We start from the raw sequence: 23,741 nt of genomic DNA on the forward strand, positions 1-23,741 counted from the left end.
CCAATTATTAGTTTGTTTAGGATTAGCAAGTTCGTGACTTTCCTTTTTTTATTGTGCACAACTTTCCTTTGCTGTCCAATTTCTAGCATCTTTGGGAGTCCATCAAATCTATTATTTTCAATCCTTAATTGTGTGAAAAAAAGGGAAATTTTCAGTTTATTTTCATTACCATCCCCCTTTACAGTACGAAAACTCCTCTATTATTGCTACACATGTGTATTTCTTTTGGTCAAATCTTGATTCAAGGACGAATCACTTTCAAGAGGAGGGAAATGATACAAGCAATGGGACCATCACTAGTTCATGCCAAGATGCTTGAGAGCTTTTTCAATCCAATCCATGATGTTCAAGACCCTATTGGAATGCATGAAGTCGTGGAGGGATGGAGCGCTAGCTATCTGATCTTCATGTTTTTAGTTTCTTTTGTTTTGTTTAATTTTTCTTGTTTGGTTGGTTAAGCAGTCATTACTATGAATAAATATGGCCAGCTATGTGAGCTATTTGAGCCATTCAAAAGTAGTTAGGGAAATAAGGACTCAATCCTTATCCAAATTGGATTAGTTTTACTGGTTTTGCTTTTAGTTATAAATAGGCATTTTCTATTCCATTGTAAGGCAATTATGAGGTGAATAAAAATTGAGAGTTTTTTCTCTTTCTTGTTCCTTAGGAACTTCTTTTGATACAAAGTGAGTTATGTCTCCTTTGTTCAAGTTTGGCTTATTAATTCAAGACCACGTTGAATTGTGGCGTCATTCTACCTTGCTAATCAATCTCGAGCGGTCCTTGATTGTTTAGAATCCATCCAATTTGTCGATCATCTGATCAAGATAAATACTTCCGCTGCCTATGCAATTTGTTTCTTCTCGAGAGGCCCTTGGAGAATCGAGTTCGCATCAGATTATAACATTATTTCAGAAATTAATTCAACTAATTGAGCAAAACGTACAGCAATGCACCTGGAAATCTTTGCCAAATTCTGTGCATAAAAGTGAATTGATATAATCAAAACACTACTACTGCACACAACCTCTCATTTTTTTTTGTTTGATTTTAACACTTGGAACAACTACTCCTTTCTTTATTTAACATGGCTTCCCTTTTGTTCAAAGTTGTTAAGATGTTGTTTGGATTGCAGTTTTCTAACGAAAATTTTTTATATTGTTTTCTGAACACATTTTTATCATCATTTTTTTATCTCATATATATCAAATTGGTATAGTATATTTTCTTCACCTTGGCAAATAAAAGATTAGAAAAAGAAAGTAGAGTTTTGCTTTATTTTTTCCACCATGGCAAATAAAAAATTAGAAAAGCAATAAAATTTGAAATTAGATCAGTTTGGGTATATTTTGCAAAACAAGATTATTTGGAAAATAGACTCAAAAAAGCATCATTGGAGATAAATTTTGGAATTGAATCACTTTGGGAATAGTTTTTGAAAAGAGTATTATTTTGGAAAAAAAAACTTAGTTAGCTGTTATTGCTATATTCTCGTGTTTTGGTCTGAAAGCGTTTTTGAATAGATATCATATTGTTATAAAACTTTATCCAACTTCGGATTTGATTTTAAAGCAAGACAAATTACTTTAATACTTTTGGTCCTTCACTGCAAAGCTACATAATTAGTGGCCACTGTGCCATGAGGCTTTGATTTAGCAATTAGAGTTTAAAACTGTGAGTGCAAGAGATCCTGAGTTGAGTGCCATTATATTTGAATTTTTGATTTATTCTTCCATTATTTGTAAATTCATTTATATTAATATTTAGTTGTGTATCACTCTGATCATTATATGTTCCTATTTTTGTTAAAGCAAAAAAAAAAAAAAAAACCATTGGTAAACTCGAAAAACTTCACCGCTAAACTCTGTAAAAGTCCTTACAATGTCATGGAATCACATTTATCAGGTGCAACTTTTTCCAACAAGCTGTCTAAAAAAAGTTCAGAGGAAGGAAAATTATTTTTGCCGGGGATCATTTTTTCAGTTAATTATGTTAGCTTACAAATATGAAAATTATTTAGCTGAAAAATAAGCCTTAAATAGATAATTACTTTAATGATTTTATGAAACTATTAAAGTTAAAGTAACTAAAGTAAATATCCTTTATTTAAATGTGAGACCATCAATTGACAAAACCATTTACCCATAGATTAAGTTAGGTGGAATAGGCGCAATGTTATGGTAGTTTGATTACCAATTTGAAATGGGAAAAAAAATGAATAACCAAAATACAATGACGACTATATGAAAGTCAAGCGACCTTAATTCACGTTGCCAAAAGGAGAATGCATTGTACCTTAATGATTAATCAATAAATAATAACCAAAAAAAAATTTGCTTAGGGATCAAATTATTTTCAAGAGTGCCTCAAGGATCCATATAGAAATTAACTTCCACCGCTGTGGAACCATTGGCCAAGTAGTGTCCTTCAGGCGAATGAGCGTATTTGAATTAGTATTTTTTGGAGTTTTTGTAAAAAATTATATTGTAACGATTTGATGTATATGAGAGTAAAAAGGTAGAAAATGTAAAAATTTTTTGAAGAAAAATTGCAATCTAAAGGAACTTTAAATTTTACTTGGACATGAATTATCTTTCTAGAAAACTTGAACTTGGCAAGGAGCTCGAGCTGGGGAGTATGTGCCAAACAACAGCTGGATTCGGATTAAAATCTAAGACCCAATTTAGGTGGACTAATTGGAAAAACAATTAGGGTCTTTATGTATTATCATTAATTTTACAAAACACAGCGATTATGAAAGTAAAGTATAAATAGGATGAGAAAATGACCTCATTTTTTATTTTTTACATTTGATATATTTCTCAACAATAATATCTCACAAAATAATCTTTCAATTTTCTGTCGCATCATTTAGCAATACTATTCTTGTAATTTTCATCTATTATTGTGAAACTTTTTAGCTGTTAATGTTAAATATTTTACAATTTTTAAGATACACAAAGAGCTAGAATTGATTGTAGATTTAGTTTTAATTTGATTTTTTCATTTTTGCATTGGACTAGCAATAATGCAAGATGATGTTTATATGCAAAGCCAAAGAATTTTTCTTTTGTTTGTTACCTTATTGCGGAGGGGGAATAGAATAAAGCAAAAGTTGTTTATATGCAAAGCCAAAGAATTTTTCTTTTGCCTGTTCCCTTCTCGTAGACGGGGAATTTTTTTGTAGAGGTGGAATTAAAAAAGTAAAAGTTGTCTCTCTTTGGTAGAGGAGGAATCAAATAAAGCGAAAGTAGATAACATCATGTCCTTGTCTTCACATAAATCAGTTTCCGTTTGTAGAAGGAATTAGAAAAAGTAAAAGTTGCCGTCTTCAGAATCAGGGAATAAAAAAGGCAAAAGCTGTCTCTCTATACTGATAACTTGTCCTTATCTTCACATAAATCAGTGTCGAATAACACTAACAACACAAATCCTGTTAAAGCTTTTGCTATGTAAGAGTAAAACCATCATTTTTTGCTAGTGAATTCCACCCATTACAGAAAATATACATCAATCTCATCCAAAATGGCCGAAGCAATCCTGTCCTCGATCCTATCCTCTGCAGTAGAAAATATAGGTAAATTGCTTATTGAAGAAGGAAACTTTCTACAAGGCGTTCGCGAGCAAGTTACACTCCTTCGTGACGATCTGGAATGGATACAAATGTTCTTAAGATATGCAGATACGAAACAGATTGCAAGGGACGCTATACAACAGTGCGTTCCGAAATTTAGAGCTGTCGCTTATGAAGCAAGTGATTTGGTTGAAGATTATGCTTGGAGGGTTTCAATTTCAAGCAACAAAGGCTTCACAAGTACTCTAAAGAGGATTTCTCGTATCGCCACAGAAGGTTATACCCTTCATGATTTGGGTTTGGAGATTCAAAGTCTCAGAACTAGGATCTCTAATCTCACCAAAAATTTTGGCCGGTATGTAAATTTAATTGCCAGAACGGAGGAAGGAGAGTCGAATGCTCCATCCAGGCAGCAACAATTAAGGCATACTTACTCCTTTGTGGCTGAGGAGGATGAGGTTGGACTGTGTAATGATGTTGACAAGCTGGTTGAACATTTGCTGAAAGAGGGTGAAAGTACAGGGCGCAAAATAAGTGTGGCTTCGATTGTCGGCATGGGAGGTATAGGCAAAACCACTCTTGCTAGAAAGGTATATCACCATGAGAAATTGAAGCAGTATATTAAAGGTTTTGCGTGGGTTTGTGTATCACAACGGTGGCAAACAAAAGATCTCTTGCAAGGCATTCTACTCGAGCTTACTCCTGAAAACAGCGAACAGGTAATGAAGAGCGAACAAGTTGGGCTAGCAAAGCTGCTTCGAGAGCACTTGGGAGCTAGGAGATGTTTGATAGTCCTCGACGACATTTGGTCAACAGATGCTTGGGATAGCCTAAAATATGCAATCCCAGATTCGGAGCATGGAACCAAAATTTTGCTCACAACTCGTAACAGAGACGTGGCGGTACATGTTGATCCAATTGGTTATCGCCATGAACTCCGCTTTTTGACTGAGGACGAAAGTTGGGAGTTGCTACGAAAGAAATCATTGAGGGAGAGCAGTGGTGAAGGTAAATTTTTCCCCTTTATTCACATTAAATTCATTTTGTGTAAAAATGCCGTGGATATATATATATATAATAATTGAAATACTACAATGGAAACATAATTCCTTTTGCATTGTTACCATTTAATTGAACAACTTTATCTTTTTTTCTTTTAAAATTCATACAATCCAGTAGATTTGAAAAAAATTAAAAACATGTCTCTTAGGATAGCCTTTTTCCAAGACTATTGATAGGTCAAAGTTTTTGGGGTTAGAAGATTTGTTCGGTTAAAAGTCCGTTAAGGTTTTTGTATAGTTGTTGAATGATAGCCATGATGCTTATTTCACATTATGGAAGATCTACTTTGATTGAACCAAGGATTGTATGAGAAATGAATGATGGATTCGTTGTTGTTGATATTAACTTAGTTTTGTTTAATGCTACACAGGTTATGAAGATTTGGACAAGATGGTAGAGTTAGGAAAGGAAATGTTGAATAATTGTGGTGGTCTTCCATTGGCCGTGGTGGTTCTAGGTGGAATTCTTAGAACTAAAAAAACTTTCAGGGAATGGAATGAAGTGCATAAGAATATCAAATCTTATCTGGATAAAGGAGAAAAAATTGGAAAAGAAGGAGACGTGCCCAAGGTTTTAGCTTACAGTTATTATGACCTCCCTTGGCAACTAAAACCATGCTTCCTTCACTTGGGTAAATTCAGGGAAGATTCCAACATTAAAGCAGAGAGTTTATATCAGATGTGGATAGGAGAAGGTATGATATTTGAGAATGATAGAAGGGAGCAAGAAACAATGATGGATGTTGCAGAGCGTTACTTGAAAGAATTAGCAATAAGATGCATGGTTGAAATTAAAGCATATGAGGAGGGGAAGCATGCAGTAACAGAGTTGGAGTCATGTCGGCTTCATGATTTTATGAGAGATCTATGCTTAGCCAAGGCAAAAGAGGAGAATTTGTATAAGCTGGTCGATCGAAGTCCTTCACGAGATTCTTCTCTTACAACTGAAGCACAATATGGTTTAGTCCTTCATTTGCTTCCAGAGGATATCTCTCAATACAACTTTCCGCCAAAAGAACAAACTAAACATCTTCGCTCATTCTTGTGTGACTCGTTGGTAGGCGAACAGCACTATTCTAATCAAGGGGTGAGAATAATGTCCCAATTCAAGAATTTGAAGATGCTTAGAGTTTTGGCAATTTTATCCTTCCAAATGGGTTCCCAAAGTTGTTATCTCAAATCACCTCTAGGATGTGTTGGTAATCTTATCCATTTGAGATGTTTGAAATTGAAGTGTCATCGTATAAACTTGCCATATTCCCTGGGCAATTTAAAATACTTGGAAACTCTCGATTTATCTGATAGTCATCGTTGTAGAATACCGAACGTCCTATGGAAATTGAAACGTTTGAGATATCTTTATCTTCCTGACTGGTGGTGGGACCCTCAGCTTAAGTGGTGCCCTCAGCCTAAGCTGCGGTTGAGCAAGCAGCTGGAGATACTTGAATCATCCATAACAGGTTTTGCTATCATGAAGATGTATGCAAATTGTCCAATCTCAGAGCTTTCAAAGCAATAGTGCATAAAAACCTTGAGGACTTGGCACGCATCATCAATCACATATCAGACTTGGACTGCTTGGCTATGAAAATTTGCTCACTTAGGATCGTTGACTGTGATTTTGGCTGGACCAACTCCAACAATTCGAATGACAACAACAGGGGTTTGGATGTTCTTTCAAGGGTGTTGTTTAGTAGGAATATTCATGAATTAGCGATCAGATATACTTTCTGGAAGAAGTTACCGGATTACCAATTCCATATGTTTCCTGACCTTACTGAATTAAAGCTGTTGTGGACTAAAATTGAGGAAGACCCAATGGGAACACTCGAGAAGCTTCCTAACCTAAGAAAACTGGAACTTGGGCAAAATTCTTTTGTGGGCCAAGAAATGATCTGCCACTCGATGGGATTTTCCAAACTAAAACGTCTCGCGCTTCATGGTTTGGGTAACTGGAAGGAGTGGAAAGTGGATGAGGGAGCCATGCCCAAGCTCTCAAGTTTATGGATTGCGGACTGTCAAAAATTGAAAATGATTCCAGATGGATTGAGATATGTAACCACCCTAAAAGAGGTATCTCTTTTTAGAATGCCGGCAGAATTCAGCAACAGAGTTACGAGAGAGAATGGTCAACATGGAGAAGATTTTGATAAAATAAGTCATGTGCGATCAGTTAATATCTACGGGTACTCTATTTCTCCTTTTACTTTTTCCTTCTCCAATTTTTCTCTTTTTAATATTCAATTTATGGTTCTTAAAACTCCCTTTTTCTTAGCAATCTCAATTTCGATAAGCTTCACCAACATCATTCAATATTTTTCTTTTGTCTTTTTAACGATTATTGTGTTTTTTATAACTTTTTTTTCCTCTTCGGAAGAAACAGGATCATAGCACTTTCTTTGTGAGATTTTTTTTAGTTTTATCTTCCAAAATATTTATTTTTGTTTATCTAATACATCATCTAATGTAATTCTTGTTCCGTGACTGTTTAAGGGATTTGGTGATGAGGAAGTAAGTTTATATTTGAAAGCATTGCCTTCCGTATTGTAAGGTGAAATCAAAATATTTTGCTAATTTCCTCATCTTTAGAAATGGGTTGACATAATCTCTCATAAATTAAATTTAATGGATTAGTATGTGTTACCGTCATATAATGTACTCATCTACAAAAAAATGTTGCATGGCGTAAAAAATGCCTAATAACTATTTAAACTATTTGTGCTTCCCAAGTAATTGTTTTAGATTACCATCCCTATTTAATCAAATATCTTGGATTAAACTTAAAATCTGTTTAGCATTTGGTGATAAAGAAGAATCATGTTGCCTTCAAGTCTTATTGATATCAAAACCAACAATAAAAGCTTGTGTTAATTCAGTCAAGATTATTTACTTTAATTTGTAGTGCAAAATGACATGACATGTTGGCATTACCTACATTGCGATGTCCTTAGTACTTAATACCAAAAAGCTAACTTATAGTTCATTTTCACACATCAATTATACCTTTGTTTCACTTATCCACCGATTCACTTTGTTAGCATAAATAATGCAAACTTTGGATTTGAAAAAAATTTTACTGAACAAAAAATGTCTCCGTTGTTTCCATTGTTAACGTTCTCTTATTGAGCTGCTTTTAATTTGCTTGAAATGCTGTGCTCTGTACTTTTATGGATGTTGGTTTCATTTCCTTACCAAATAATGTACCATACCCTGCATCTGGTTGGGTTATATTATAGTGCTATTTTGGTAGCTATAGACTTTTTTTTCAATTGGGCGCTGGTTAATTTACTTCCATTATAGTTCTCTTCTCTGAACTATTTTGGGCGCCGGTTTTATTTTTCTAACGAAACAATGTTGGACATCGTTAATTGAGAACGTTGTCTACTTACTGTCCCCAGACCCAAACAATTTTGTCCTCCTTGATTTTTTTTAATACCTTTCCCTTTTGTCTTATTTGTGTGCTTTGACTTTGTTTCCCTTTTACTTATTCGATTTTGGTTTGTTTGGCCTCTACCTAATTTAATCAAAAGAATTAGATTGTTGTTATTACTTTACTGCAAAAGTTTAGTCCATTCCCATGCAGTTTTGTTTGGGTTACCAAATGATGTTGCATTTGGCATAACTGACATCACCTAAGTTTGGGTAAATTATCTTTTGTCCCCTATAATTTGGTACTTTACCACATGACCCCCATATAGTTTAAAAATCTACATATAACCCTCTCATGATTTGGGTTAAAGTGTTATAGTTAGTTTTTTCATTAAAACTAATGATTAATAGTAAAAAGTCAAAGTCAAACTAATAAATTGACAAATTCACCCTTTCATTACTTTTTTATTCTTTTTCTTTTTTTGAAAAGAGAAGAGATGATCTTGAAAACCTATACTTTCGCCTACAAAATCATAATTTTCTCCAAATACATAAGAGATGTAAGAAAAATATAAATAAATAAATAAAATATGGAAGCATAATATAAAAATATATATATAAGAAACAAAAAATGCCAAATCGTTTTTTACTATGAATATCATTATATGTTTCTAAACCCAAAAAAAATTTCTAATTCTTATTTATCTATATTTTTATTTCAATATCTTCTTTTTATATTTGGAGGAAAAAAACAAGTAATGAGTGTAAAAATTTGTCAATTTATTAATTTGACTTTGACTTTTTACTATTGATTATAAGTTTTAATGGAAAAACTAACGGTAATATTTTAACCCAAATTATGAGAGAGTTATATATAAGTTTTTAAACTATTAAAGGGTAATGTGGTAAAACACCAAATCACCAGGGGTGTTAAAAGATAATTTACACCCTAAGTTTCCGTGTTCTTATTACTTAATGGCAAAGGGCTATCTTATAGTTAATTTCCACACGTTAAACCTGTGCTTCGGTTATCTGCTGATTCAGCTAACTAGCATAAATAATGCACCAAACACTATCTACATGGATAGTTCTATTGCAAGCTTGGCTTTGAAATAAACGTCTCCATTATTTCCATTGTTAACATTCTCTTTATATGTTGTTGCGGCTTTCCATTTTGACTGTCATCTGGCATTCTCCAGCTTACTATGGCAACGGATGATAGGTTAGCAACTACACAATATCTTGATGACTATACTTGTGGATACAGAAAGCCAATGCAGTAACTACATTTCTTGCATACGATTATTTCAGTCGTCCGTTTGCCTGTTGGTGACTGCTTGTTTTCATTTATGATGCCATGCTTTATTTGTGGCCCCTTGCTTGCATGATATTATTGCTTATTTACTTCGATTAGTATCTGAAGATTCTGAACAATATTATTCTGGAAGTGATTGTTCTGTATGATAGTTAACCATTACTTGTTACCGTTGGCACTGGGTTAGCACTTAGTACATGCTAAGTTGCTAAAAATGCCGCCAAAAAAAAGACTCAACATTAGAAGAGCGATACCGGGGAAGGAACAGGCGGCGCTGTTCAATGAACAGATGGCCTTGTTAGCAGCGTATATCCCAAATATCACCGTAAATACAAGGGCTATATAGCCTATGTCCAAATGTGACTTCTGTAAATATATGATCCCTGTTGCAATAGTAACCAGTTCTACGTATACAATGCATATGCACCACAAATAAACGTACTTATCTGGGCTACCTCATGCAGAGCGTGAGGCCCCTCTACAACAAGTTATCCCCAGTTCCTAGCTACTAAGTGGACTAGAGCTAGGTAGAGTTGGGATTACCCCAATCCCCCATTGAACTTCAAAGTCAGTGTTTCAAAGTGGTATAGTTTGGTTATCTATTCTTGAATTTTGTGAGACTATGTAATAACATGGGCAGAAGAAACATAGGATACTCTTGCCTAAGTCTAGCTTAAGTATTCCCTTAGACATGTTTGTATGCATATGAATGTGTCATTTTAATCTTTCCTTATTCTCAATTTTTTTTCAAGACATTTTTAGTTGTTGTTACTCCTATTTTTTGTCTAAAGTATATATCCATACTTGTTTTGCAGTGGATGGAGAAGTTGATCAACCCTCAGCTTCAAGTGATCCTCTAGTTGCCTAATTATAATTATACCAGTATTTTTATTTGCAGGATTGCTACATTTGGGTTGAGCCCTTTTTTTTGGTGTGGTTTTGTGTTATAATGTTGTTGAGTTAACATTTTACTGCATTCATAACTGTCTTGTAAGAAAAAAGAATTACCATAGTTTGCTTTTCTTTCTTTCACATCAAATTGCTGATGACAATGGGAAGACAAAACTTTATCTAAACTTCTCCTCACCAAAGACGTGGAAATCAAGGATGATAAAAATAAAAAGAAAAGAAAAGCATTAACTGTCTTATCTTTTAACGTTGCTGATGAGTTCTTGTTTAATGGCTAAGATTGAAATCTCACAAAATAAAGAGTTTAGATTCAAATCCTTCTTCCCTCTCCTCTCTTATTAAATTCCACCCTTCCCCTATTTATTAACAACAACACTAACAATAATAATAATAATAATAATATAATCTTGTAAGACAAAATTTGCAGCGCTTTTCATGTAATCATTTGTACATATAACATATTAGTCACTACATAAATTAGGTCTTACTCTAGCCTGCAACTCCGGTTACATCCACGTTGGTGTTGTGGATCTGATATTAGGTTGATAGACCTATCAAATAATGTCAAGCTCTCAGATTTAGGGCATTCAAAGAATCAGTTAATATATAATATGGTATACTGTAGCATGAATCGTGAATGCATTCCCTCCAAAGTCAAACTTCTTCCCGCTTAGAAAAAAGAAATATCATTTATAATGTGGAATTTAGGCCCTATTTGATAAGTGAGTTTTTTGGATATTTATCTAAAACTTTACTGTACCTTATTGTAGAAGTTGTAGAAAAAATTTTTAAAATGTGTAAGATTTTGAAGTGCATAGTTTAAAAATTTTTAGAAGTTTTTTGAGGTTACTGTTGCTAAAGTTGTTAAAAAATTTGTAACAGACAAACTTGGCCAAAAACTTGCTTGCCAAACAAGGCCTATATTTGGAAGACAAACTAATCATGAGTTATTGTAGTGACATTGACAAAAGTCAGTCGAAAGAGAATCTATCTTCATTAAATATAGAAGTGACTATTTGATGGGCATAGAAATCACCAAAAACAAAATACCTACTCTGAAGATCTACCTTTGAATGCAATAGTAAGTAGGGTTGCATCCACAAAAATTGGCTGATTCATTTCTTTGCAAAAACAACAACTAGTAAAATGAAGGGATTTTGAGAAATTAAATTAAAACAATTTAAAAATAATGAAAAGTCAAATAAAAATAAATTAATAATATGCAAACTCCTAGTCAAAGGATTAATTTTAGTTTTGATTCATTTAATTGATCATTGATGCAAGGATAAAAATCATCTACTCATAAATAAATTGGTTGTGGTTGTTAACAGGTTTCAACAACTTACTTCTCCTTATTGTCTCAGTCATCACAATAGGCTCTGTGATTACTTCCGTTGTTAATTAGAGAATCCTAACGGGAGGGGGGGGAGGGTTGGGTTGGGCGGTACAGGGGGAGGAGTGTAAGTGAGAGGTCTCGGGTTCGAATCCTCCTGCTTACACTAAAAAAAAAAAAAAAGAGAATCCTAACCAACGGTCTCCTAGCCATTTGTCATCACAACAACCTTAAGTGTTTTTGTGGGGTAAGAGGTGAAAAGTTCGATTCTTACCTTTCATCACTTGCCACTAATATGGGTTTCTTCAAATTCAAATGATGTCTGATTCGATGGTAGTTCAGTTCTCGTTGATTCTCCTTGGCCCAATTGGACCCTCCTTTAAATAGGTTAGAGTAGGAGCAAGAGTAAGAGTAGTGTTGAAGTTGCCGATTGACCTACTCTAAATAAGCTCTTAAAATTTAATTTATCGATGGCATTAGTTATTAAAAAAGTTATCAATTCTAACCAACAAATAGTGGCAAGTTATCTAATCATACAAAATAATCATCTTGAGAATGAGCAGAGAATATATAAATACTTATAAATTGATGAAACAATAAAATCAAATTAGTTCTTGCAGTTGTTACAGAACAAAATTTCAATTACCCTTCAACTAGAAAAGCAAGTAACAAGAGAAGAACACTATAAAATGGAAAAGTAGAGTTAACAAGAAAGAGGAAGAGAGAGCTGCTCAAAAAAGGTCTCCCTCCAAGGCTCTCTACTCTCCTCTTGTAAGGAAATGTCTATCCTTTTATTTTTGGAATCCTACTCTAATAATACTACTTCCTAATAAGACAAAATAAGACTAATTGGTCTATCAATAGGAAATAAAAGATTTATACTAATAAAGACTCAAAGTCCATCTCTAATTGCTGAAAATAAGGAACTAACATCGATTTTTATTAGGCAAAGAATCGAGATAGCGTCTCCTAAATTTTTGACTTCATGGCTTTTGTAGACGTGCTCACGCTTTATAATGTACAGCCTTTTGGAAAATTCCCTTTTAGACTCTTTTTTTTTTCAAATTCCTATAAATATCATCAAACACAAAATATTAGTAGACTTCATCAATGAACACAATCTTTTGCTTCTTAAGAGATGTATTTATAAATAAAATATACAGCTATCTATCTATCATTGTGCGTCTTAAATCAAAGAAGGCAAAGAGGGGCTGTGTGGAGTAATCTTGCTCAAGCACTTGATGCATTCTTCATGACTTCCCAGTGGATCCTTTATTTACCTAATTGAGTTGGTAGTTTTTTTGTTATATGAGCTCGCTTTTGTGCACTGCTGCATTTTAGCGATCCGTTATTTTTGCTTATTCTCATGTAGAGTTTTGACAATGTTTGTGAGTAGAAATATAACCGTCTTTGTAATAGCTTGATCCAACTTTCAATTTTTTTTCGAGTAAATGAGTTGTTGTAATTCTTTTGGCCCTTCACTGCAAAGCTACATTAATCAGTCAAAGCTTCCCTTGGCTGCACTATGAAAATAATGAATTGAAAAGCGAAAGTAGTACTAGCAACAATAACAGAAAATCATTTTTTCATACAAAGCAAAATTCAATCTTTTTTCAAGAAAACAAAAGGTAGAAAAAGGAAAATGATGATTTAAAAGCTTAAAATTGATATTGTTTGCAGTCAAAGTGATTTCAAAAGGAAATTGGATGAAAGATCAAAGTATTATGAAAAGATAAGAGAAGAGCAGCATTTGTTAAGAAAAAGAATGGATAACTTGAATAAATTTCTTCAAAACAAAAAACAAAATTCTTTTACAAAAGAAGAGAAAAGTTTACTTTGAACCAATTAGTTTACTATTCTTAAGAAGGGAGAAACAAGATTTATTAAGACTACTGGTGTGAAAGATGCAAATGCTATGTAATTTTTGTTGTCAATTAGGTCACATGAAAAATGAATGTCATGTTAGAAAGAATATGAGAAAAGATACGAAAACTATGTGGATTGTTAGACCTTATACTAACTCTTATGGATCCAATGATAAAAGGATACTAAATATTATTTCTTAATTTTTTTTGTGTAGCATGTATGAAAAACACCACTAAAGAATCAAAATTGTATATAGTAGTGGGTGTTCAAAACACGTGACCGGAGATGCTTTATAATTCATTAAGTTAAAGTAAAAAAGTAGTGAAAATGTCACTTTTGGAGGTGATAAGAAGACCAAAACCACTGGTGTAGATGACAATGATAAAAATGGTGAAACTTTCATTCAAAATGTGCTTTTAGTTGATAATTTGGGTTACAATTTGTTAAGTGTTAATCAATTATGTGATAAAGATTTCTATGTATTGTTTAAGAAGTATGAAATTTAATTCTTGATACTAATTTCAATGTCATTTTCAAGGAAAAAAATACAATGATATTTATATAGTTTATCTTGAAAGGATTGAGAATTCCAAAATCAAATGTCTCAAAGTATCAAATGATGCTCGTTGTGTGACCCGTAAATTCCCTAATAATTTTCCTAGGATTTTTCCCCTTTAATGGCATGTTTTCTGCATTTTCTGGCTTAGGAAAAATTTTCCTGGTGAATTTTATGAGAGTAATTATAGTTTTTAGATGATTTTCTAGTATTGGATAGTTTTTGAAAAATTACGGATATATAACGGACGTGGGCCCCACTAGTGCGAAAAGTTCGGAAAAATTCGACCAATAAGGTTAAGTTTTGGATACAGGTTGAAATTTATCGGGTGTTAAAAGATAAGTAGAGGTTGAGATGTGATTGATGTGAGAGGAAACAAAAGGATTGGGATGCTTTTATGGAGTGACAAGTGTCACTTGGTGATTGGTTTCACTAGTTGGACATTATCCACCTTTTTGACTTTTCTTACCAATTGAATAAATATCTCAAAAATCACCAAAAATTCACTCTTGTCTTCTCCATTGTGGCCGGCCACCTTGAGCAAAGAAGAAAGAAAACTCTTCAAGGTTCTTGCTTCCATCTTGCTTAAGTGTAATCATCCAACCATTTGATCTTGTTTCTACTTCATAAAACCTTTCCATTTGGTGATAGTAAGTGGTTTGGTGAAGTGTTTGGGGAAGCTAAGGTGACAAGCAACTCTCCCTCTCTTGTTTTACTAGGTGAGTAGTGAATGAACCTTCTCCTTCACTTAATGAAGCTTAATTTGTGCTTAGTGGTAGTTAAAATGTTGAATTTTGTGGTTTATTTCTTGATTTTGGATGAAGTGGTGAAGTTTTCCATTTATTGGTGATTTTTCTGTTTAATGTGATCATGATGTTGTGGCTATCTATGATGGTTGGAAATGATGGTTAATGACTCTAGTAGGTGTACATGATTGGTAATTGCAAGCAATTTTGGGTTTGGAAGGAAATGTGGAAAGTTAGGGTTTCATACCCCTCATTTCTGTCGCGGTTTTGTATCTCATGGTTAGAGGCCGAATTGGCCTTGGCTTAAAACATGAAAGTTGTAGGTATTGATGTGTTAGAGGTGCCTGTAAAATTTCAGGTCAATGGAGTAGTGTAGAATGAGAAAAGTCGAAATCACTATTGCTGTTCTGGATTCATCCGAATGTAAGAACTGCGTCTGAAATTGGTTGTTTTGGCTGGAATTGTTTTGGATTTGGCTGTTGAGATCTTCTGATGAAATGTAGCTTGATGTCTTAGCTACCGTATGCCTTTGGAATTTCTGGATTTGGACCTGTATAGACTGAGTTGTACTGATTACAGCAGAATGTAATTTGTGAACCTGTTATTGTGGTTCTGGTTTAGTATCTTGCCCATTCGACCTGGTTGTGCTAGGAATTGGACTGAGTGACCTTCTACATTATTGTAGCCCTGTTTCTTAGCTTTGAAACGGTGGGTCTTACACCCTAATCCGATAGTCATAGTGTCTTTGGTGCTATTCCCGCAAAATGAGGTCAAACATTGTTTTATCAGGGTTAAAGCTAATGTCATTTCCTGATTTTTCTGGTTACCTATGATGCTTGTATATGCTTATGAAACCCTATTGGAGTTGTGATTGGCATTGCTTTATGACTCGTTATCGAGTCTCATTGTACTTGTTTGCGTGTTCTAGGGCGTGACGGTGGTTCACGACGTACTTTTGACGACGGTGCATGAAACATCACCTACTTGATTGGTGAGTGTACTACTCACATGAATGTTTACAATGTGGCTTTGATATATGTGATTGTGATGCCGTGAAGGCTTACTTGGCCATTGGAATTGGTTAAGGTGAGAGTGTACTTGACCGCCCTCACCCCTTTTGATATTGTTAATGACTGTTTACCGTTTCACTGTGATACTGAACTTGATATATGAGTTATGGAATTCCATTTCATGGAAACCTGATTTGGTGTCGTTTGGACGAATATCCAACGGCCTTACTGTGTTACTGAGCTCAACCCCGTTGGTAGTCAAATGAATCGAGCCGGCAAGGGCTTGGTCGTGAAAATTGACATGCCACGGGGACTGTACTGGGGAATCTTGTAGTAATGAGACTCTTGATTCCGGTAAACTCGAGTATTACCAAAAGTTACTGATTGGAGTACGGGCCCGGTTGGGGTATGTTGGGTGGAAGGAATGGAAGTGAAGTGAGGTCTACGGTTGGTACTCTTAAACATTGACGGAGGGTCAATGAGTTTGGATCAAGAATGTAAGCGTGGAAAGGGGCTCTTGAGAGCCGTCCATATCCTTTTACCGATTTGTTTTATTCCTTAATTGTGTACTTGAAATGAAAGGTTATGCTATATGCTCTTCGTTGCTTATGTGGTAGTAACTCATTGAGCTTTAGCTCACTCCGTTCCATTTGTTTTCCTTACAGGAAAAATGACTATTTTGGGAAAGGTTGTGCTAGTTGGTTGTCAAGTTGAGCTCATGTAAATGTATATTTTGAATAGCCCCTTGAGGGTGAAAACCCTAAGTGTTTTGTTTCAACCAATGGTTGATTTGTAATTTGCTAATTGCACATGTATGAACTTGTTGGATATTTTGGTATGCTGCTTTGGCTTGTAAATGTTGAATTTCAATGTATTTATGTTTGGTTGAGGTTTGGTTGGATCTCGGATCGATTCGTATTTCAAACGGCAAAGGAAAATTTTTTTGGCGGGAATGAACAGGGCCAAATCCGGCCAGAAACTGGCCGGATTGCTGAAAAAAAATTGAAATTTTCTTGGTTGCTCTCTGCCCAGTATCCGGCCAGATTCCGGCCGGATTCTGACGTGGCCGGTACTGATCATCTTCGGCTTCGATTTTCATTTTTTTTATTTTGTGATTTTGACTGGTTTGCGCGCGTTAGTATGTTCCGGAACGTATTAGATCGACGTCAACTGATCCGTAGTCCTGGTGAGAGTTGGGCAGGCAGTCCGCTAACCCCTTTGGTTCGCCTTAGGGGAAAGTGGAGCTGTCACACGTTGGTTGTGACATAGGCGACTTTGTCATTTTAACATGGATTTGTTAAATGAGATTTCCAAAAAAGAGCTTGCTAGAGGTTTGCCAAAAATCAAATTTGAAAAAGATAAGATTTGTGATATTTGTCAATTTGAAAAACAAACAAAGATCGCTTTTAAACCAAAAAATTGTGTTACTACTTCTAGACTTTTGGAACTTTTACATTTGGATTTATTTGGACCACCTCAAATTGCAAGTTCAGGTGAAAAAAGATATGATTTTATAATGGGTTAAAAACAAAAAACCCCATGTGGAATACTTAATATACAAAAAAGCTCTCTGTCGCGCCCCACTTTTTTTGGAAAAAAATAAAATAATTGTTTTTTTTGTTGAATTTTATTGATTTGGGAAAAATGAATTTTGTTGATAAAAACAAAAATGGGTCTAAATGGGACTTTTGAAAATGCGACGATTTGACCCAAGAAAAATAGTTCAAAAAGGGTTTTTATATGAAAAATGGAGTCGCCACTTGGTATAGAGTTAGGGTGTACCAAGTCACCCAAAAAGTGAATTTTTAAAGGAAAAAAAATAAAAAAACCCTTTTGAACGACTCCTAGTCCACGCAAACAAAGAAAAAAGGTTCGGGAGTCACATTTGACGAAGGGGAAGGCAAGGATAAAAATCCAAGGCACCCCTTCGACCTAGCCAAGGCTAGTTGCGTGATTTAACCCTTATTTTCCTAATTTTTCCTACCCAAAGTATGTATTTGCAATTTGGACAAAGACTAATGAATGAGAAATGCAATCCTAAATTCTATGATGTCTCTCGTGAGGTTTTTGGTCCCAAACCACATGAATTGTGGCGGCCAATAAAGGGAAACCTCATAGAGGTCGATTGATGCAAATGGTGACTCAAGTGCAAGTGTGCAAGTGTATGAAAAGATTCATGTATGAAATGATGTAAAAAACAAAGTGTTTGTGTGCGAATGTGTAAAGAAAGTGCATGTGTGAATTTGTATGAAAATCAAAGTGTTTGTGTGTGCAAATGAATGAAGATAGAATAAGTGCATATAGGTGTAATTAAGTGCAATTTTGTGAAGTAGAAATCAAAATGAACAATAAGGAAAGAAAAATGTGAATTGAAAAGGATGAGTAAGTGATAAATGAGAATGAATGAACCTAAGGGAATGCATCAGGTCGGGTATGGGAATGACTCCTAACTTTTCGACTTCGATTTTCCCTTTGATTAGAAGGCGAGACTAGCGTGCTAAGGCTATCGAGTAGCCACACTCGCTCGTTTCCCTTACCCAAGGGGGTTTCTCAGGCAAATGGACCCTATAACTAGCATGAAATGCAAAGGCCTAAAATGAAAGGGAAAAGGTTAGAGGGACATGCCAAATGCCATAAAAAACTAAAAAATGCATGAAATGTAGTGAACATGCAAACATGTACTAACGAGGGGAAATCCCTAAGGGCCTAGCGTTGGACTAGCCCATTCTATGAATTCCGACTAGCGTTGGACCAGTGGAAACGTACATTCATTCATCACATTCATTCAGGCTATGGAAAGCGAGTAGACATGCCAAACACTTATAAACACATAGCACATAACATTTAGCATGCTCGACTAGATGCAAGGCCCTAACAAAGCAAATTAACACGTAGTAACTAAGCATGCAAGACACATAAGACAATTAAAGCCTTAACTATTACATTTGCTAGCTAGGCACATGTCTTCAAGAGGTCTTCATCAAATGCTCCTCCAAGCCCTATCTATTACAAACCAAGAGGTGTACACATACCCCATAAAGAATAACTTAAATAAAAAGCAAAAAGAATAACTTAAAAAAAACAAAAGTAAATGAAATAAATAAAAGAAATTAAAAGAAAACTAGTAAAACAAGTAGACATGCATATTCATATAACACGTAGGAGCACGTTGGGTCAAATAAAGTGCAAATGAGGGATAGAGTGTACCTCCCTTGAATTGACGCCCTAATGAAATGAAATTACTAATTTACCCTCCAAAATAATAAACGGGTTAAGGTACCATTTAAATTAGGGAATAAAAATTAAATATGAAAAATGAAAGTTAAACACTAAGTTAAGTCAACTAAAGTATTTACATAGACAAGCCAACCACATACAAGAAACTAAAGCAACAAGGACTTAATTAGATTAATTGATGAAAGGGTCTAAAATAAAAATACTAAAATTAATGGCTTAAGATGAGACCTATTAAAATCAAATGATATAGATTCATCAAAAGTGAATGGAAATCTATTTGTTCCAGTTAAACATCAAAATTATCAAAAATGTGATTAGAACACAAATCCAAGCTAAAAATCTATCAAAACTTATTGAACCTCAAAATGCATCCTAAAACTCACTAAACGTCTTACCCAAAATCGTATCAAGGTACCAAAAGCAATTAAGATTCTAAAATGACAAAATTGATTAAATTATTCAACTAATTGGGCCATAGTGGCACTAAACCCAAATTAAGGGGTTAAAGTGCAAAATTTGGAGAACATTTCCATGCATGTTCATGCAAGCTACGTGGGAAATTTGTTTCTGCAACCATTCGCATGCAATTCTTCAACTTCAGTTCTTAGTCGCAGGTTTCAGCCTCAGAAACCATTTTTGAACAAGATCCTTTTTGGCCAAACATCAAAGTCTTAATTTAAAACCAAACCAACAGCAACATTCATCATTCCAATCATACAAACTGAAGCTGAGATCATGCAAACTTTAGAAAACTTTCATGCAAGCAAAGCAAAACAAAAGCTACCACAACCCCAAGCGACTCTCGGCAAGCAAGATTCATGCAACTTTTTTGATCTATTCCCAATCAAACATGGATACAACTTGACAACAAATGGGATTCTTGGAGTACTTTATGCAGGTCTCATATAACAAAAGAAGGCGAAAAGCTTTTGCAACAAAACAAACCAAACTGCTGCATTTTTTGTTTCCAAACTTGTCGTTTCATCATGCCAACTAATTTATCAAAACCAGAAATTACTGATGACCTTCGGCACCAAACTACCAATCATGCACAGGACATTTCAGTCAAGCTACAAATCAAATCAAACGTTTGAAACAAAGCTAAAGCTTCGGCCATCTAAGGAAATGAAAAGATATTTGCGCATACTGCTGCAACAGGGCCAAGAGCTTTGAGCTCATTGCAGCAGCTTTTATGCACAGGCTTCCGCAACTAATTTGAGAAAGAAACCAGCTGCATTTCGTTCCCAACATCACAGTTTTAGGCTAAGGAACTAACCACATAAACATCCCAATCCAAACAAGCAAAACTCAGCCAAATATCATAAAAAAAAATCTGGAAAGCATGCGTGCAATGGCAAGAAACTTCAGCTTCTGAAATGTTTCATTTGCTGCCATTTTCTGCCATGATTTTCTATCCCTTTCACCATAGCAAAAACCAAATAAAAGGCTATTTATCAAATTGGTTCAAGACTAAGCTCAGATCATCAAACAAACTAAAGCTGAAATTCCCTGCTCAAACTCACGGCCATCAAAATTTTCCAGAACTTAAGTGTTCATAAATCCAATATTTTCTTGGCTAAAACGTAGTATTACTTACTCAAATTTGACCTGTAAACACTTAGTTAACGGATTAGCATTTCCAGTTCACTATCATATGCAAACAACAACTATAGTCATCTAAATTTTCCAGCTCAAGTCTCTTGGGTTACCAAAGAAAAATTCCAGCAGCTCGTTAGTCTTAAATCACATATTTCCTCGGCTCATTCAGTGATTTAAGTACTCAAACTCAACATGCATGACTAATTAATGGAATTACTATCAGCTCTGGTTTAAATCAAGTTCGGACAGCAACTACTATCATCCACAATTTCAGAATTTTCCAACAAGTCTCGGATGAAACATGCATGTAACAGATTCGGTTTCTTTTATTTTATTTCTCTTGCTTAGCCGGTCTGATAATTTCATGCAAAGCTTAACCTTCTGATTTTAATTAGTCAAGCACCTACCCAAGTGAAAGTCAACCATTTTCCAGCAAATTTCCAGAAACAAGCTGCAATTCCAGCTTCAAACTTTCGACAGCTTTAATTCTTTTCCAAATCAGATTTCTTTAATGCTTTGGTTTCATCATCCGATTTCACAAACAATACATGCATGCCCCTAGATGGCTCAATCTACCTCTTGATCAACCTAAAATGGCCCAGAAATTACCTCACAGTGCAACTCACTCACACGGCAGAGCTGAATTTTTTTTTTCCTCTCGGCACGCGCGCAAGGCTTGAAGTGCTGGTTCTGGTTGCAATAGTTGCGGCTGGGACTGATGAAGGTGGTGACGATCAGCAGCTCCCACGATTTCCACTTGCTCTCTCCTTTCTTCCCTCAAGCTCACGGACAGACCAGAGAAGATTCAGCTCGCGATTTTTCTTTCTTTCCTCTCGGCTGCAAGGTGCAGCTCACTCTCTCTCTCTCTCGTTGATGATCACGAGGTGAAGCTCTCCCTTTCTCACTCTAGTTTTCGGACTGAAAGGAGCAAAAGAAATTAAACAGCTCGGTTCTTGCTCCTGTCGATGATACCGAGACAAGGAGTGAGGTGAATTGAAATGGTATTATGTTGTGGAGTGTTGGGGTTGCTGAAAATGGAAAACTCTGTCTCGGATGAGGGAGGTGAAATGTATATATTGAGGTGTTGTGAGTGGAGCTGGTCGGCACTCCGGCAGAAATGGAGATGTTTTTTTTTTTTTTTTTTTTTTTTTTTTTTTTGAAACAAACAAAATTGATAATAATAAAAAGAAATAACCAAAACAAAATAATTAACATTTGATGAAAAATAAACTAGAACAATAAAGTGCAATTTCCATTTCTTTTCCATTTCCCATTTTCATCGTTTTTCTCTTTTTTTCTTTTTCTTCTTTTTTTTTTAAAATAACTTAACAAAAATAAACAAAATGCCAAAAGATTGAATTTAGAAGACATAAAACATATTTTGTGGGCAATTTTCTTCTTTTTTTTTCTTTTCTCTCCTCTTTTCTTTTCACTTTCTCATTTTCATTCATTTTCCAAGAGATTCTATGCTAACAGCTTAAAAATAAAAATAAAACTAGAAACTAAAACTAAAAATCGAATAAAACTAAAATGAAAAAATTAAAAATAAACAGCAAATGAAATTACACCAAAATTTGGTGTCTACAGTTTGCCCCTCTTTGTCTGAGTTTTGAAAAAACTTGAGACAAAGAAGTAGACACCAAATACTTACCTGTGTTATTCGGCTGCAATGGACGCTTCTGAAATGAGGATCGACCTCTTTAACACATTTTTTTTTTTGAAATGGGATTGACCCAAACAGGAAATTAAAACGGGACTGACCCGAGCAGAAATTTAAAATTGGGACTGACTAGAGAAGGAAATTCAAATCATGGGACTGGCCCGAACAAGCTTTAATCGCGGGACTGACCCGAATAAGCTTTGAATCGTGGGACTGACCCGAATAATATTTGAATCATGGGACTGACCCGAATGAGCTTTTGATCGAGGGACTGACCCGAAAATGCTTTTGATCGAGGGATTGACCCGAAAATGTTTTTGATCGAGGGACTGACCCGAATGAACTTTTGATCGAGGGACTGACCCGAATGAACTTTTGATCGAGGGACTGACCCGAAAATGCTTTTGATCGAGGGACTGACCCGAAAAACTTTTGATCGAGGGACTGACCCGAAAATGCTTTTGATCGAGGGACTGACCCGAATGACTTTGATCGAGGGACTGACCCGAAAATGCTTTTGATCGAGGGACTGACCCGAAAGCTTTTGATCGAGGACTGACCCGAAAATGCTTTTGATCGAGGGACTGACCCGAAAATGTTTTTGCTTATCGAGGGACTGACCCGAAAATGCTTTTGATCGAGGGATGACCCGAATGAGCTTTTGATCGAGGGACTGACCCGAAAATGCTTTTGATCGAGGGACTGACCCGAAAATGTTTTTGATCGAGGGACTGACCCGAAAATGCTTTTGATCGAGGGACTGACCCGAAAATGTTTTTGATCATCGGTCAGTGGGATTAAACCCGATCCTGCCGTGACGAAATTTGATTCGATTTTGGTTTTTGATTGATGATTTTTGCTTCTTTTTAACTTTTCTTTTTGACTTTTGAAAATCTTTCCAAAAAAATAATTTGCCCCAGTATGATGAATTTTTTGCAATGTGAGTCCAGAGTTGATTCTGTATTGCCATGCCGTTGCATTTTTTGATGAAATTTGCTTGCGACATTTTCAATCTGCCTTTGTTCATTAGGACTCTTTCCGACACCGATTTCAGTGCAAGGTGTGATTGTTTTCATCCATGCATGAAATTTCCTGCAAAAGAGAAAAAACAAAGGAATCGCCACCATTATTTGATCCGTTTGTCCTTGAGAATCGTGTAAACATGAGTCTTTGGATGCCTTCGTCAAAGTTGACCGTGGCATCTGACTTGGTTGGATTTGTCATTTCTAAACGTCTCTGATTTTTCCCGACTAACCGAGCGTGCATTTTGCCATATTGTGAAGCTTGCGTAACCGACCTTGCTGAATTTCAACCATTTTCGCAAGATGACTGAACCCAAGTATGCTTTGAATAAACCATGGGGTTATCATTCACCAAAAATTCGATGATTAAAAAGTAATTTCACCTATCATGCAGAAATGAATATGTGAAAGAATGCAAATACAAACCATTTGTGCTTAAAGCCTACAAAAATGCCATGAATACAAGCAATTGAGAAAAAATGAG

The 23,741-nt window shown here is 35.2% G+C and overlaps 1 protein-coding gene across 1 annotated transcript; it reads left to right on the forward strand.

Moving 5' to 3' along the window:
* Nucleotides 1–3,490: 3,490 nt before the first annotated feature.
* On the forward strand, nucleotides 3,491–10,250 carry LOC113752122 (probable disease resistance protein At1g58602). Its single transcript, XM_027296257.1, has 4 exons — nucleotides 3,491–4,582; nucleotides 5,007–6,124; nucleotides 6,157–6,821; nucleotides 10,135–10,250. Exons 1-4 carry the CDS (start codon nucleotides 3,526–3,528, stop codon nucleotides 10,148–10,150), a joined length of 2,856 nt encoding a protein of 951 aa, XP_027152058.1. The 5' UTR covers nucleotides 3,491–3,525; the 3' UTR covers nucleotides 10,151–10,250.
* The last annotated feature ends 13,491 nt before the right edge of the window (nucleotides 10,251–23,741 follow it).

Source organism: Coffea eugenioides, chromosome 11, assembly GCF_003713205.1.
Source record: "Coffea eugenioides isolate CCC68of chromosome 11, Ceug_1.0, whole genome shotgun sequence".
In the NCBI taxonomy this organism is placed as follows: Eukaryota; Viridiplantae; Streptophyta; class Magnoliopsida; order Gentianales; family Rubiaceae; genus Coffea; species Coffea eugenioides.